At 43.3% G+C, this 16,909-nt stretch overlaps 1 protein-coding gene across 1 annotated transcript; it reads left to right on the top strand.

The window, feature by feature from the left end:
- The first annotated feature begins 6,901 nt into the window (after positions 1-6,901).
- Positions 6,902-15,033, top strand: LOC139318063 (mannose-binding protein-like). Its single transcript, XM_070945310.1, has 5 exons — positions 6,902-7,056; positions 9,136-9,337; positions 10,498-10,605; positions 12,026-12,109; positions 14,385-15,033. The coding sequence occupies exons 2-5, from the start codon at positions 9,145-9,147 to the stop codon at positions 14,759-14,761; spliced, it is 762 nt and encodes a 253-aa protein (XP_070801411.1). The 5' UTR covers positions 6,902-7,056; positions 9,136-9,144; the 3' UTR covers positions 14,762-15,033.
- Positions 15,034-16,909: the final 1,876 nt, after the last annotated feature.

Genomic DNA, 16,909 nt, shown 5'->3' with positions numbered 1-16,909 from the left:
TTCGGAGAACCGATAGCGGAAATTTTGAATAGTTTGGAGAACCGGCAAATACCACCTCTGGCTGACCCCAGAGTGGGGTGGGAATGGAGAATTTGCAGTATCCTTCCCCTGGAGTAGGGTGGGAATGGAGATTTTGCAATATCCTTCCCCTGCCATGCCCACCAAGCCAAACCATGCCCACCAAGCCACGCCCACAGAACCGGTAGTAAAAAAAATTGGATTTCACCACTGACCAGAGTCCTTACTAGAATTCTTGAACATCTTAAGAAAGCACCCTTTTTTTCTCACTCTCTCTCTGCTGGCAGTAACACCAAGGGAGACACCTGAGCCAGGGGTTGGTTTCAAAAATTTTAGCAAGGAGTTCTCTGCCCGGTTGCTGGGTGGGCATGGCCATGGTGGGCATGGCCTAGTCGGCCTCCTGCACCATGATGGGGGGTGTGGGCAATTTTGCCCTCCCCAAGCTCCGGAGGCTTTCCTTGAGACTCCGGGAGGCTGAAAACGGCCTACCCAAGCTCTGGAGGCCCCCTGGAGGCTGGAAACAGGCCCATTTCTGGCCTTCCCAAACTTCTGGTAGACCCGTTTTTCGCCCTCCCCAAGCCTTTGCATGTGCCCTGCACTTACCTGCATCCAAAACAGGCTGCATGGCGACTCCTGTGAGGGGCGGGGTAGGGTGGGCGGGGCCAGCCAGGAGTGGGATTTGGGGGTTCTCCGAACTGCACAGAGCCTTAGCTAGAGGTTTTCCCAAACCCCTGTGAACCCCCAGCAGCCCACCCCTGACCTGAGCTCTTTCAAAACTTCCATATCCTTTCTTAAATTGGCACCTCTGGCAACTGAACCACCAACCAGAAGGTTCCTTCTCTTTTTAGATACCTTATTCACCACACATGGCTGATTTTTAATGCCTGATTCAGACCTTCCCCTACTCAGGACAAGTTTTTCCTTTTTTTTTTTTTATACAAGTTTTATTGGTTTTTTCCTTTTCTCCTCTCCCACTTTCACCCACATCTTTCTTTTCTTTTCTTTCTTTCTTTCTTTTTTTTTTTTGAACAGTGTTGGTCGTTTCTTATCTTATACAATTAGTCAAATTCAAATACATTTTACTCAATTACAATTTTGTCAATATCGTCTTCCCCTTTTCCTTTTTTTTTTAAATATACCTCAGTATTTCTATACTTGCATATATAAACACCTTCTTCATTTATCCCTAAATTCTAACTTGGCTAGTTGTACATATTTGTCCTCTTTTATTCTTTAACAATTCATTCTTTTTCCTAATATATTTATATTTGTTTGTTCAGAGCTGCCACTCTTTCTTCCACTTCTTCTTTTTTTATTGTACAGCAATCTTTCTCCTCAAACCTAGCCTCTCCCTCTTCTCCTTCCAACTTTCTTTCCCCACCTTTTTCTTCTTTTCTCTACTTCCCCTTCCCTTCTCCTTCTCCTCCTCTCTTCCCCGTCTTACCTTCTCTCCTCCTCTGCTTTCCCTTCCCTTCCTTCCTTCTTACTCTTCCATCCCTCTCTCTCCTTCCTGCTCCCCTCCAATTCCTTCATATCTCTCATTTTCAATTTAATGTGGAGTTCAGGCAGCCCCGATCCCTTATCTTTTTAATTATTAACAATATATTTCATTTTGTTCTCTTTTTTCCTTCAAATCTTTACTCAAACACTTTTCTAATCTCTTGTCTTTTTTACTTTTACCAATATATTTTTTCTACTTTATTTCTTGCAAGTATAACATTTAAATCATTTTTATCCTTTCAATTTCATTCAGTTTTACATTCAATTTCAATCATTAAATATATTTCTCAAAACATTTTAACAATATATTTCCACTTATTCAAATATATATTTATAAAGCGCATCTTAATCCTTTCTCATTTTACCCAATCCAATTAGTTCTTAAAATATTCTTAATTTGTCTTCTTTTCTCTTTTTAATTATGTTTCAAATATATAGTTTGGAATATTCCAAATATTACATTTCCCTCAACTGATTTATTCATATTGTTAAAACTTATCATTCTATAAACCTCCAATATTATTGAGCATGTGACATTTATTACAATTTTCCCTTTGTTTCTACTTTTCTTTTCCTTTTTCCTATCTTTTCATTATTAATATTTTGTATCTTAAAATCGTGAAAACTTTGCCCTTTATTTCCCATTATTTTCCATCACTTTTCCCTCTTTCTTATATTTCCACTGTAAATCCCAGTGTAATCATTTATATTTTTAATAATTTTCCTTCTCCTCCACCCTTTTCCTTCTTTGCCTTTTGTTTTCCCTTTTTCTTCCTTTCTTCTGTATTTTAAAGTTCTGCACTCTCCTATTCTGCCCTATATTTCCCATTGTTTCTCCTTTCTCTTTCATTTTTTGTGCCTTTTCATTGTTAATCCTAGTATGCTTATTTTGTATTTTAAAATCATAAAATCTTTTATTTTGTCCTTTATTTCTTATTATTTTCCATCTCTTTTCCCTCTTTCTTATCTTTCCACTGTTAATCTCAGTGTAATCATTTAAGTTTTTTGTATTTTCCTTGTTTCACCCTCTTTTTCTTCTTTGTTTCTTTTCTTTTTGTCCATATTTAATATTACAATTGTTTAATTTTCCATAGTCAGTCTCTTTGTCTTTGTCTTCTTCATAATCCATCTCTCTTTCTTCTTTCTCATTAGTCATTTCTTTTTCATCCTCAGTGCATTCTAACTCTGTCTTTGCCTCCTCAGATTTTGATTTTCCATGCAAATTTATAATCATTTCTTTTATTTCCAAACACATCGTCTTTATCAGTTCATTAAGTTCCTGTTCCATTTTATTCTTTCCGGGTTGAGTTATTCCAGTTTTAAATCGCATTAAGGTCATTCTTTTATAATCATCAAAGTCTATCCTCTTGTAGGCAAAACGTATCCTCCTTAGTTCTCGCCAGTTATCTTTTTTTAAAAGTTCAAGGTTTTAAAAGTAAAACAATTCCATGTCATGCTCTTCCTTCTCCTGCAGATGTCTCTCTATAATCCACAGTTCCACTCGTCTAATTAACAAATCGCGATTTTATTTGTAATCCACCTCCGTGTTTACCAAGTCATAAAAGAGAAAAAATCCAGTTTTCACATCTTCTTTCACCTTTATATATCACCAATCAGTTTATAATCCAATCCAAATTGAATCCAAGTTCCAGATTTACATTTCCATTTGTCAATCACTTTTAATTCTTTATTTGGGTTCTTCTATGGTGCACTTGTCATTCTCACTTTGTCTTTCCATCAGCCATCTCCCCCCACCGCTATTTAGCCGCAATTTCCATGCCAGGGTAATTTTAGTAATTGTTTAGTAGTTGAAAATATTTAGAATTTTCTTTTTATTGTCTGTGGGTTAGCTAATCACTCACCCAACACCAGCACTCTGTCCAAATCTTCCCTCCTGCACATCACTTGCTCCAGAGGCTCCAGCTTCATGGCGATTCACTCTGATCACTGCCCCCATCACCGGCTTGGAGAGAGGTTCTCGGGCTATCCAAGGGACTTGCCTGTCCCTCTTTAGACACCAAGCTGCCTTTCTTTCTTTGCTGTCCCTACAAGACAGCTTTGGTCCGAAGACCCCCCAGTGATGGTTCGTCTGGCTGGATTTTGCCGAGCTCGTCAGAGCCAACATTTTTCCCAGCCAGTACCGCCACACCGCTTCCGGATTCTCCTCAGGACAAGTTCTTCCTTATGGCCCACAATCCCCTATTCAGCCAAGTAACCATTTTCCTCACTAACAGTTGGACCTGCCACCACAGTATCCCTATTAAATTCAGGAAAGGCCTTATTCCTATTGTGCAGGGACACACCAAAAGTTTCATGTTTATGGTCCACAGCTCTGACACTGCCCAGATCCACACTGTCCTTCTCCAGGGGGGTGTTTGTGGAAGAAGGAGGCTGATAGCACTGCAACTCAATAGAACACACTGGCTGGGTTGGACACCTAATTTCAGCCTGAATAACACAAACTAAAGACTCTAGACAACCAATCTGCCCATGTAAACTAGCAATCTGCTTACAAATAGGATAGTATCCAAACTTAAAAAGAGAACCACAAAAAACAGCTGAAAAACAAGTGTTGCACTGAACTAAACCCGACTTTTGTGGCTTGTCGGCTGCCGGCTCCTCCAGCAACTGAATCAGATGAGGAGGCAGCGTGGAAGTCATCAAAGCAGCCTGAGAGCTCCGAGGGGAAAGAGGGAATGGAGCTGTCAGAGAGAGAGAGACAGAGGCGGAGCCTGGGCTGCTTGTTGTGTTTCGGAGCCGGGTCAGACATTCTAAAATAAAATAGCAATAATACAAGCACTTACCAAGGATGAACTTCTGCTGTTTTCAAACTACTGATGTTTAAGACTACACTCTTGCTCAGATGAACACTGTCAGAAGGTCGTATTCTCCCTTGCCTTCCTTGTTTAGATTTTTAGTTGTGTGATTCACGTGCCGTTAGGTGCGCAGGCCATCAGCTTGATCCACTGGACATACTCCCAGTTTTCTCCAACTTAAGGGATTTCTAATCATCAATAATCATCAATATTATTTTTTTTTCCTTTGATCAAAGAAGTTACTTTGGCCATCTCAGCAAGTTCCATCATCTTCGCCATCCATTCTTCCATTCTGGATATTGCTCAGTCTTTCCATCTTTGTATATATACAATAATCTCACTGCAACTATCACATACAAAAAAAAAAGTGCTGTGATTTTTTTTTCCCAACTGTTTGTCCACCAATCCCAAGGAGAAGACTTTTGAACTCAATTGTATATTAATCTTTAAAATCCTCTGAAAATTCAGAATTTTCTACTTTTTTTTTTTACAGTTTCACTAAACATAACAAAATGTCCCTTTGTGTTGTTCAGATTTCCAGTGTAATGTTTGAAGTGCTTTTATACATTCTATACCAGTGATGGCTAACCTTTTTGCCATCGTGTGCCAGGAGGGGGGGGAAGGTTTCCACACACGCGTGCCCACACCCATAATTCTATGTGCCCCACCCTGCACATGCGCATGCAACCCCCTCTACCCCATCCCTGGCATGTGGTTGCCCGGTAGGCCTGTTTTTCTTTCTTACCTGACTTCAGATCCTCTCTATGCATCTGGGGAGTGCGAAAACAGCCTTCCCCACCCCCTCGGAGGCCTTCTGGAGGCCTGAAACGGCCCATTTCTCAACTCCCGGTAGGACAGGAAGTGACTTTTTTGCTGTCCCCAGCCTCCAGAGCCTCTCTAGAAGTCCATTTTATCATATATTCTTTCACTTCTGTTACAAATTTCAATTAAAGTGTGTATATCCTAGCAGTAACACGTTCATCATTTCTACACAATTCTATTTCAAACTCAGTTTTACGATGTTCAAAACCAAAAATTCTCTTCTTTACTTAAAACTCTTCTAATAATTGTAAACAAGAGAACCGCTGACCACTATATCCCTCTGCCACCAGTTTTCACCAATTTCAAAGATTTTGAAATTTTTGAGGCTTTAGTCAAAGATTCTAGTCAACTATTTATTCTGTATGTATTTGCAACTGTGAATGGATTGTACTCTGGATGGAATCATGTTTTGGCAATGAATTACTACTAAGAACAAATGAAACGAAATGAAAGTATGAGGGCATAACAAATCCAGAAAAGAAAAGAAAAAAATCTTTGTACAAGAACAAATGTTTTGTCGGAAATATGAAAACAATTATAATTCAGAGTTAATAATTCATTCAACTAATCTTTGAGAAGGCCAAGAGGAGTGGATAAACTATTTCTGAGAGGAACAATGATAAAAACAAAGAGGTAAAAACTCATCGACAGTGAAAAGGTCACTAAAATAAACTGGGATTGTTTAAAGAAGAGCTCAGAAAAAAATATCTGTTGCTTTGATGTGTATTATGCTCTGCTTTCTCACAGCTTCCTTATCCCTGGAGCTTCCATCAAAGAGTTTGACCGTGGATGTCACATGTGACAAGGGGTGGGCTACTCGGGGTTCGCAGGGTTTCAGTAGAATCTCCAGCTAGGATTCTGGCAGTTCAGAGAACCCCCAAATCCCATTCCAGGCTGGCCCCACCCACCCTGCCCCACTCCTCCCAGGAGTCCCCAGGCAGCCTGTTGTGGATGCAGGTAAGTGCAGGGCACGTGCAGAGGGTTGGGGAGGATGAAAAACGGGCCTACCAGAAGTTCAGGGAGGCCAGAAATGGGCACGTTTCTGGCCTCCAGAAGGCCTCTGGAGCCTGGGGAGGCCATTTTCGCCCTCCCGAAGTCTCGAGGGAAGCCTCTGGAACCTCGGGAGGGAAAAAACTCCCCCCTCCCCACACGCACACATTGTGGTACAGGAGGCCAACTAGGCCATGCCCACCATGGCCACACCTACCCAGCAACAGGGCAGAGAACCAGGGGTGAAATCTAACAGGTGCTGACAGGTTATAGAGAACCGGTAGTGGAAATTTTGAGCAGTTCAGAGAACCAGCAAATACCACCTCTGGCTGGCCCCAGAATGGGGTGGGAATGGAGATTTTGCAATATCCTTCACCTGGAGCGGGATGGGAATTGAGATTTTGCAGTATCTTTCCCCTGCCATGCCTACCAAGCCACGCCCACCAAGCCATGCCCACAGAACTGGTAGTAAAAAAATGTGGATTTCACCACTGCAGAGAACCGCTTGCTAAAATTTTTGAAGTTGGACTGAAGTGGTTTATAAGTCTGATCGTTCAATCAGTCAGTCAGTCAGTCAGTCTATTCCAAAGAGTTATAGCATTCAGCCCTATGCAAATTAATCTGATCTGGTAACTGGCAGTGGTTTTGTAATAAATCAACTGGATGAAAGTTTACACTAAAACACCGCAGGCAGGTTGGTAAACAGAACTATGCAAAGATTAGTTTTGCAATCCAATATCCTGAGCAACAGCAAAGATAAAGGAAAACGCACGTCTGCACGCGTTTTTCTCTTTCTGGTTTTATTTTTTCTTCTTGCTGTTGAGAAGAGAAGAGATTCTACTCCTTCTGGATCAATCTTCATCTCTTTCCAGGGTGAAGGAACTGCTTTAGCTGACCAAGGAACACTCTGGTAAGCAACACTGATTTCATAGCAGAGTCTGCTTTGTAAATCTTTACAGCAGATCTTTTGCAATTTCTACTTCTATCTCTGCCTCCTGAGAAACTTGAATCTAAATTCTGGAGAACTGAGGTTGAATAACCATTTAAATAATTCAACTATGTCGCTACTTGATTAATTTATTTATTTCTCATATGTCATCTCTACTTGGAGAATGTTGTTGATGATGAATATGTAGCTTTGAACATCATCCAGATACGTCGCGCAATCTATTTTGGTCTATTCATTCTAAATGATGAATAAAACCCGAGGACGTGGACAGGATTCTGGGAAGGCTTAGTGCTGCCACATGTTTATTGGACCTGTGTCCCTCCTGGTTGGTACTGGCCCGAGAGGTTACACGAGGCTGGCTCCAGGGGATTATAAATGCTTCTCTGAGTGAGGGGATCTTTCCTGCCGCCTTGAAGGAGGTGGTGAGGCCCCTCCTCAAGAAGCCTTCCCTGGACCTGGCTGTATTAGCCAATTATCGTCCGGTCTCCAACCTTTGCTTTGTGGCGAAGGTTGTTGAGAGTGTGGTGGCACGACAGCTCCCCCAGTACCTGGATGAAGCTGTCTATCTGGACCCTTACCAGTCGGGCTTCAGGCAGTGGTACAGCACAGAAACAGCATTGGTCGCATTGGTGGATGATCTCTGGAGTGCTCGGGACAGAGGTTGCTCCTCTGTTCTGGTCCGATTAGATCTCTCAGCGGCTTTTGATACCATCGACCATGGTATCATGCTGCAGTGGTTGAGGGGGTTAGGAATAGGAGGCACCGTGCTGCGGTGGTTTCCTCCTTCCTCTCCGACCACTCGCAGTTTGTGTTGGCAGGGGAGCAGAGGTCGACCTCAAGGCGCCTCGCTTGGGGGGTGCCACAAGGGTCGGTCCTCTCGCCCCTTCTGTTCAACATTTATGTGAAGCCGCTGGGCAAGATCATCCGTGGTTTTGGGGTGAGGGTACATCAGTACGCTGATGACACTCAGCTGTACATCTCTATCCCAGGCCACCCCAATGATGCCCTTGACGTGATGTCCCGCTGCCTGGAGGCCGTACGGGTCTGGATGGGGAGAAATAGGCTCAGACTCAACCCTTCCAAGACGGAGTGGCTGTGGCTACCCACGTCCCGGTATAGTCAGCTGACGCCATCGCTGTCTATAGGGGGTGAATCTCTACCCCCCACACACAGAGAGGGCTCGCAATCTGGGCGTCCTCGTGGATGCACAGCTGTCTTTAGAAGAGCATATGATGGCCGTGGCCAGGGGGGCTTTTTATCAGGTTCGCCTGATTCACCAGTTGCATCCCTTTCTGGGCTGGGACGCCTTGCGCACAGTCACTCATGCCGTTGTTACCTCCCGGCTGGACTACTGTAATGCTCTCTACATGGAGCTCCCCTTGAAGAGCACTCGGAGGCTCCAACTGGTCCAGAATGCGGCCGTGCGGGTAATTATGGGTGCAACCCATTGCACCCATGTAACACCTTTCCTGCGTGAGCTGCACTGGCTCCCAATGGTCTTCCGGGTGTGATTCAAGGTGTTGGTTACCACCTTTAAAGCGCTCCATGGCTCAGGACCTGGGTACCTACGAGACCGCCTTCTGCCACCGATAGCCTCCTACCATCCAGTTCTCTCCCACAGAGAGGGACTCCTCAGGGTGCCGTTGGCCAAATTATGTCGGCTGGTGACACCCAGGGGGAGAGCCTTCTCTGTGGGAGCCCCTGCCCTTTGGAATGAACTGCCCCAAGACATACGCAAGATCTCTAACCTCCAAGTTTTCCTCTGTGCTCTTAAGACCCTGCTCTTCCGACAGGCAGGGCTAGCTTTATAAATTGAATTTTAAATTTGGAATTCTTAAATTTTTGGGGTTTTTTAGTTAATTGGCCTTAAATGTAATACTTTTAATAATTTTTTTAATTTAAATTGTGATATTTGTATTGTGTTTTTACCTGGCTGTACACCGCCCCGAGTCCTTCAGGAGAGGGGTGGTATAGAAATAAAATTATCCTTATCCTTATTAACCCCAAATAATCTCTCCTTAATTTTGTTTTCGATCCAAGGTACCAACAATGTTTTTCCTCCAACCTTTCAACACTTTGCTGCTGCTCTTCTTAGGAGCATCGTTGGCTTTGGCTGCTGCTCCAGAGACAAGGAGTTGGGATACAAATTCCTGCACAGTGTTGGCTTGTGGAAACCCAGGAGTCCCTGGGTTACCAGGGAGAGATGGAAGGGATGGGGCCAAAGGAGAGAAAGGAGACACGGGTATAATTTCTGAAATCTCTCTGTCTCTGTCTCTGTCTCTGTCTCTGTCTCTGTCTCTGTCTCTGGCTCTCTCTCTCTCTCTCTCTCTCTCTCTCTCTCTCACACACACACACACACACACACACACACACACACACACACACACAGAGTGTATCCTCAGGGTGTCATCACTAAAGCGATGTCGACTGGTGGTTCCCAGGGAAAGAGACTTTTCTGTGGGGGCACCTACCTTTTGGAACAGGTTACCCCCAGAGATACGAATGATCCCAGATCTTCATACTTTCCGTCATGCACTTAAGACCTTTCTATTTCACCAAGCCGGGCTGGCATAAATCTCTTCTAATTTTCCTAAATCTTTATGTTGAAAATTCTTAACGGATTTCACATTTTATATGTATGTTATTTTAACTGTTCACCGCCCTGAGTCCTTCGGGAGAAGGGCGGTATACAAATTGAATAAATAAATAAATAAATAAATAAATAAATAAATAAATAAATAAATAAAATATTCAGTACATAACGGTGTATATTTAATCTTATTTTTGTATTTAAACAAAAAGAAGTTAATACAAAAGTTATAGATTCTTTTTTGCTTTTTGTCATGTTGGAAAACTTCCAGCTAGGCTGGAAGGAGGGGTTGAGCGAGGACCTAGCTTAGAGTCTTCCGTAGCAGCAAGCAGCATAAACTTGACCTCCCCCCCAAGATCCATGAAGTTGGTCCCTCTCCCCAGGGGAAGGAAAGAGTCTGGGGAAAATTTAGAATAAAGTTGCTTACTTTAGCCATCTGAGAATTGCTTCGGTTTTCATGCAGCTGATCCAGGGAAGGGTTTCACTTATTTGTACCCGGTCTTCTGCACATGTGCTTTGCTGCCTCACATGCCTTCCGCGCATGCGCCCGGCCTCGAAAACATACCTAAATAGGACAGCATAAAGCTGGGACGGGTGGGCAGATCTCCGCTACCAGTTCACCCGAATTGGTCCAAACTGGCTGAATACCACTTCTGAACTGATCCTTCAGCCTAGCAAAACATCATGTCATTGGCAGACATCCTTTTGAGTTGGAGAGGTCTGATGGATAAATGCTGAGTGGGGGTTGTGGAAGGGGATGGCTATTTTGGGAAAATGGAGTCCAAGAGATGATGCTTTGTCTCAAACCCCAGGCCTCCAAGTGAAAGGTCAACAAGGAGTCCCCGGGAAGGCTGGTCCTGCAGGACCGAAGGGGAGCACAGGAGCCCAAGGCCAGAAAGGACAAAAGGGAGAAATGTCAGGTAAGAAAGTTTTTTTTTTTTTTTTGATGGCGAGCTTTGCTTGCATGAGAAGGAAGGGGAGTTTCTGATATTTCCAAGAAGAGCTCGAACACGGGTTATTTTGCAATGTCCATCAATAGCAACAGTTCTGCCTTTCTCGCTTTGCTAGCCCCATGTAAATTCTAGCAGGAAAGCATTCCTTGTCTCAAATCCTAGCAGAACAAATGCAAACCTTTGATCATTGTAATTCAACAAAGTTTTAGAATTCCTGATTCAAGTGTGACTATGGTTACCTCCATCAAACTGGAAACAATTTCTCAATTGATAGCTTATAGGGATTGGGCTCGTCCCAAACTAGCATTTATTCTTTATTTTTATCTAAATCTTCTTATTTGACCTAAACACTGATTTTAATGGCAATATAAGCAGCCCTTCCTTATATTTATACATCTATGCCCTGGCAAACAAAAAAAGTAAATAAAAGTATTGCATTTATCAAATACACTAGTCTCTCAATATGTACACTAGTTAATGCTTGATCTGTTAATACTTGCATTCAGGATTTGCATTGAGCTATGATTATAGGGCCGTGATGGTGAACCTATGGCATGCTTGCCAAAGGTGGCACACGTGCTGTTATCAGCTGGTCTTCTGGTTTCTGGCATGCCACCTGGTCTTTGTGGGTACTGGAGTGCCAGTAAACGGCCTGAAAACAGCCAAAAACTTTCCAGGCCTTTTACGGACCATTTTCAGGCCTTTTTTCAGGCTGCTTTTTGGGCCTGAAAACGGCCCGAAAAACAGCCTCAAAATGGCCCAGAAAACAACCGGAAAACAGCCAAATAACAGTCATAGTTGTGCCAGCCAGCTGGTCTTTGGGTTTCTGGTGTTCGGGTGTACACATATGCATGCACATACACGCATGTTCCGGTTTGGGCACTTGGTGCTGAAATGGTTTGCCATCACTATTATAGGGGCTTCATTTGCCACAAGTTGTTTCTCAGTGGATTATTTATTTTCTTTTGGAACTTGAGCTTCACAGTACAATAAAGATTTTTCTGGTCTAGGTATAATAGACCATGACTGTCCAATCTTGGCAAGTTTAAGATTGGTGGACTTTAACTCCCAGGGTTCCCCAGCCAGCATGGGGAATGGGGAATTCTGGGAACTGAAGTACAGAAGTCTTAAACTCACCAAGGTTGGATACCCCCAACATTAGACAAATCAAATGTGTGGGGGTACTGGGAGTGGCCGAAATAAGAAAGTTAACCATTCAACTTTGTATCTCCTGGACTTCTTGCATAATTGTATGATGAAGTTTGATGTTCTCCAGAGTCTTGGGTCATCGATGGAGTTTCCTTGAAGAGCACATATAAAGGGATGACAATAAATGGAATAATGTTGGTGTTTAATTAGGTTTCCTTGTCTCTGTTTTTCTCTGTAGCTGTTGATACAGTTCAAAGGCAAGTTGCTGCTTTGGAAAAGACGATCCAGACATTACAAGCTGAAGTTAGCAAAAGCAAAAAAAGTAAGAAAGAATATGGGTTTGGGGGTTAGCTTGTTGGTTTGTGTTTGTGTGCAGTATCTGGGGAAGGGCAGAGAAAATAACAATGAGCAATATGGCCAATTCATTCCCTTCCATTCAGCGGTGAGCAAAGTATCTGCATTTAGGCAAGAAAACCAAATGAAAAGGTACTTGGCTCAATAGTAGTAACTGCAAGAGGGATCTTGGAGTCCTAGCGGCCAATCACTGAAATATGAGCCAGCAGTGTGGCAACACTAAAGCTTCCAAGATTGCGTCAGTCAGACCAGCTTCAGAGTTGACACAGTGTGCTGCAGCAGCCAAAAAAAAGCCAATGCAATCACTAGACTAGCCATACCCAATTCCTGCAAATGTTCTTCAAATTTTTAGCCTCCAGCCCTCTTATCCTCTTTGTTGCTCTTTTCTGGACTCTTTCCAGAGTCTCTACATCTTTTTTATAATATGGTGATCAAAACTGGATGTAGTATTCCAAGTGTGGTCTTACTAAGGCTTTATAAAGCAGTACTGATACTTCAGGTCTGTTAAAATCTATCTGGATCTTGAGCCTATTTTCTGGAGTGTTTGGTATTCCCACCAGCTTGGTGTCATCTGCACATTTGATGAGTTTCCCTTCGATTCCCTCATCTAAATCATTTATGAAATTGTTGAAGAATATTGGGTCTAAGACAGGGGTGAAATGCTCTGAAGTCTGCTACCGGTTCGCTTTGCACACATGCAAAGCGCAAGCGCTAAGAAGCCTTTTCTGAGTCTGCAAAGGTAAGTAGAACAGAGAGGGGGGGGGGAACAGCTTTGCCGCGCAATTTAGATTAGCTAGAAAGCAGGATTTCCTGATTTCTAGTCAATATGAATCGCACGGCACAGCTGATGGTCGGAACTTTTTTTTTTTACTTTTTAAAGCATTTTTTTACTTCCGGTTCAGGCAAACCAGTAGTAAAAACTGCTTAAAAAGTAAAAAGAAAAGTTCCGATGATCAGCTGTGCAACAATCAGCTGTGCCAGCGATCATTGGAACTTTTTTTTTTACTTTTTTAAGCATTTTTTTACTACCAGTTCGGGTGAACTGGTCCAAACTGGTAGCATTTCACCCCTGATCTAAGACAGAACCTTAGGGTACTTCACTGCTTACTTCCCTCCATGGAGATATAGTTATAAATAAATTCATGTAAGTGTTATCTGCCCAGTGAGGTGGCAATATTCATTGTTATTAGCGGTTCTCAAAATAAACCCCAATGAAAAACAAGAAGAAGACACTGTCCATTCTTTTAAACATCTATTGGATATTGATCTTGACCAATTTTTCAAACCACAAAGATATTTCTCCTCTGCTCACCCCTTGCTTCTGAATTTCCAAAAACTCCTTGAAGAGCATTCAAGAGATTTAAATCTGGCTGCAGATAAATAAGAAGCCTGCAGGGTATATAATCAATGGGCAATGTGCTTTGAAGAATACACATATAGACCATTCCCCGAGAGAAAAATAAATTAAACTAACAAAGGCTCTATAAGTAAGGCAGAAAAGCTACAAAAATTAAGAATGCTATAGGGAATATCTATCCACAGCTAAGCCCTAATGATTTCTGGACAAAACTCTGCTTTGCATTGGGCTAGATCAAGTTACTGGATTGGAAAAGGTGAGCTGGTGGCCCTGATTAGTCCTTGCAGGGAGAATAGGCTTCGCTGGGGAATAAACCACAATGAAGAAGGCAGTGACAAATAGCAATAGCACATAGACTTATATACCCCTTCATAGTGCTTTTACAGCCTTCTCTAAGCAGTTTACAGAGTCAGCATACTGCCCCCAACAATATGGGTCCTCATTTTACCCACCTCAGAAGGATGGAAGGCTGAGTCAACCTTGAGCCTAGTGAGCTAGCAGTCAGCTGAAGTAGCCTGCAGTACTGCACTCTAACCACTGCGCCACCTCGGCTCTTGGTTTGATCCACCAGCTAACCTGGTTATCAGGTGAACCTGATTAGTCCTTGTATGGAGAGTAGGCTTCACCGGGGAATAAACCACAGTGAAGAAGGCAGTGAAAAGCCTGGTTAGCTGGTGGACCTGGTTAGTCCTTGTATGGTGATTAGGCTTCGCTGGGGAATAAACCACAGTGAAGAAGCGTGACAAATCATTTTGATATGGTTGCCAGCTAAATCCCTAAGCTAAGGTGGAAGGAGATCTGTCACTGTGCACCTTCAATGCTTGCCTTGAGTGATGTTTATTCATTGGCCGGAAGCTGTTTTCATGGGTAATTTATTTCTGCTTAGTCTTCGCAATGCAGGGGGTGACCGCCGTCGGAGGGAAAACCTTCGTTTCAACTGGTCAGAGTGACAATTTTGCAAACGGGAAAGCTCTCTGCAGCAACGCCGGTGGAGCTCTGGCGGTTGCCAGGAATGTAGCTGAGAACACGGCCTTGGCGGCAATGGCCAAGAGGAACGGCAAGCACATATACCTTGGTATGAGTGACCTCCAGACGGAAGGCAAGTTCGTGTATTTGAACGGACAGGCGGTGAGCTACACCAACTGGAAAAGCTCAGAGCCTAACAACTATGATGGAGTAGAAGACTGTGTGATACTCCTCCCAGACACCCAATGGAATGACATGAACTGTGACCACCAAACACTCATCATCTGTGAATTTTGATGTGTCTCAAACGTTGCCATTCCCATGGGCCTCCCTGGAAGAAGAAGACAAGGGGCTCAATTGATGTCATGCCATCATCATGCCAACATTGGTGCTCTTAATGCCATGACACCCTGACACATCTTTGACATCTTTGTGGCTTGCTATAGATGCCAGTCCATGTTCTAGGAGAGGACAAAATAACTGCATAAGTGTGTTGATTTTGCTTTCCAGGCTGAAAATGTAAAATTACACTAGAAAAAAAAAAAGAACATAATAGAGGTACTGTCTGTTTTTCCCCATGCATGTTTTGTCTCACAGTATTTTATTACTATCATTATTATATTTTTAAAAAGTGTTATTCCAGAGTTTCTGAACTATTAGGAAAAGCTGTTGAGCAGAACGATAGAAAGCGCAAATTGTGGAATCAATAGTCCTCTCCTTAAATCTGAAGTTCATCTCAGTTGTTCCATTCAGATCAAGCTTTGAAAAGGCCTCCAAAATTCTGAGAAATAGAACATGGAATAAACAGAGTTGGAAGGGGCCTCATAGGTTTTCTAGTCCAGCCTTCCCCTACCTTTCCAGATTGGTTGCCCAGTATGTGGAGGGGGAAGAGGTCATGGTTTTGTGTGAGGAACAGTCACACGTATGTGCTCGTGTGCACACAGCTTCATGCGAGTAGTGTGTATGCCCACCTGCTGTGAGCATGAGTGGAGCTGAAAGTGCCAATGGGCACCCCTCACATGAGTGGGGTGCAAGCCACCCACCATTCACATGGCCCGGTTTCAAATAGACCATGGCCTGGTAGTGAGCTATAGCCCACAGGTTGGGACCCCTGTTGTAGTCCAACTGCCTGCTCGAGCAGGAGACCCGATTCCGTTCCAGACAAATTGCTGTCCAGTCTCTTCTTAAAAGCCTGCAGTGATGGAGCACCCACAACTTCTGGAGGCAAGCTGTTCCACTGCTTAACTGTTTTCATTGTTTAGAAGTTTCTCCTTAATTCCAGGTTGCTTCTCTCCTTGATTAATTTCCATCCATTGTTCCTATTTGGTAAAGGTAAAAGTAAAGGTTCCCCTCGCACATATGTGCTAGTTGTTCCCGACTCTAGGGGGCAGTGCTCATCTCCGTTTCAAAGCCGAAGAGCCAGCGCTGTCTGAAGACGTCTCTGTGGCCATGAGGCCGGCATGACTAAATGCCAAAGGTGCACAGAATGCTGTTACCTTCCCACCAAAGGTGGTCCCTATTTTTCTACTTGCATTTTTTTATGTGCTTTTGTACTGCTAGGTTGGCAGAAGCTGGGACAAGTAACGGGAGCTCACCCCGTTACGCGGCACTAGGGATTCGAGCCGCTGAACTGCCGACCTTTCGATCGACATGCTCAGTGTCTTAGCCACTGAGCTACCGCATCCTTTCTATCTGGTAGCGCTAGTCATATCATTCCCGTGTATTAATAATTGGGGGGGGGGAGATTGAAAGTTTATTCTTCTCAAAACATTTAAGAGGACTAGACTTCTTTCTCTTTCAGAAAACTAAAGCTCCAGTTACAGTACAGGAATTTTTAGACCTGCATAGGACTCCTTACTCTGGTAGAATAATAATCAGAGACCCTATGAAAGCATTTCCTTTGCAAGCAAAGAATGCTTCTGCACCAGTAGCGTTCCATAACTTATACAACATTCAGATTCACCCATCACACTCCTACACACAAACACAAACGCCCAGACAAAGACCAAAAAAAAAATTGTTCTTATCTTCCACACTCTGCCAAGACCAGTAAAATATTGAGACAGTAGGACTGCCTTGTTTTGGGGAAGAGTTTGGTTTCCCCCTTGTGGTCACCTTCAGAATTATACCTTTACTTCTCTGTTCCTTGTGTGATAGGACTCTCTATGGCAGGGATCCTCAAACTTTTTAAACGGGGCTGTTACTAAACATTCCAACAGGGGGCCAGCCCACAGAGCAGGCTCAATACACTACAGGGGCCAATTCCCAGTCCCTCAGACTGTTGGGGGGCCGAACTGGCTGGGTGAGCGTGGCTAGGTGGTCATGTGATTGGGTGGGCGTGGCCAATTTAACTGTCCATTTTATGTCTTTCTCCTTCCTAAGCTGTACTTACTCAAGCGAAGGAATCTATTTACTTAATAAGATCCACCCCACAAAGGGAAAAAG

The sequence above is a fragment of the Pituophis catenifer genome, unplaced genomic scaffold (assembly GCF_029215685.1).
Source record: "Pituophis catenifer annectens isolate HBS135680 unplaced genomic scaffold, rPitCat1.0.hap2 SCAF_6, whole genome shotgun sequence".
NCBI lineage: Eukaryota > Metazoa > Chordata > Lepidosauria > Squamata > Colubridae > Pituophis > Pituophis catenifer.
The sequence above is the reverse complement of the archived record's forward strand: the minus strand, read 5'-3'. Positions and strand labels throughout refer to the sequence as shown.

Excerpts from the sequence above, each read along its gene's own strand:
- LOC139318063 (XM_070945310.1), top strand. The coding sequence starts at position 9,145 with ATGTTTTTCCTCCAACCTTTCAACACTTTGCTGCTGCTCTTCTTAGGA. Across the intron at positions 9,338-10,497 it reads AGGAGAGAAAGGAGACACGG|GCCTCCAAGTGAAAGGTCAA; the intron begins GTATAATTTCTG and ends CTCAAACCCCAG. Across the intron at positions 10,606-12,025 it reads ACAAAAGGGAGAAATGTCAG|CTGTTGATACAGTTCAAAGG; the intron begins GTAAGAAAGTTT and ends TTTTCTCTGTAG.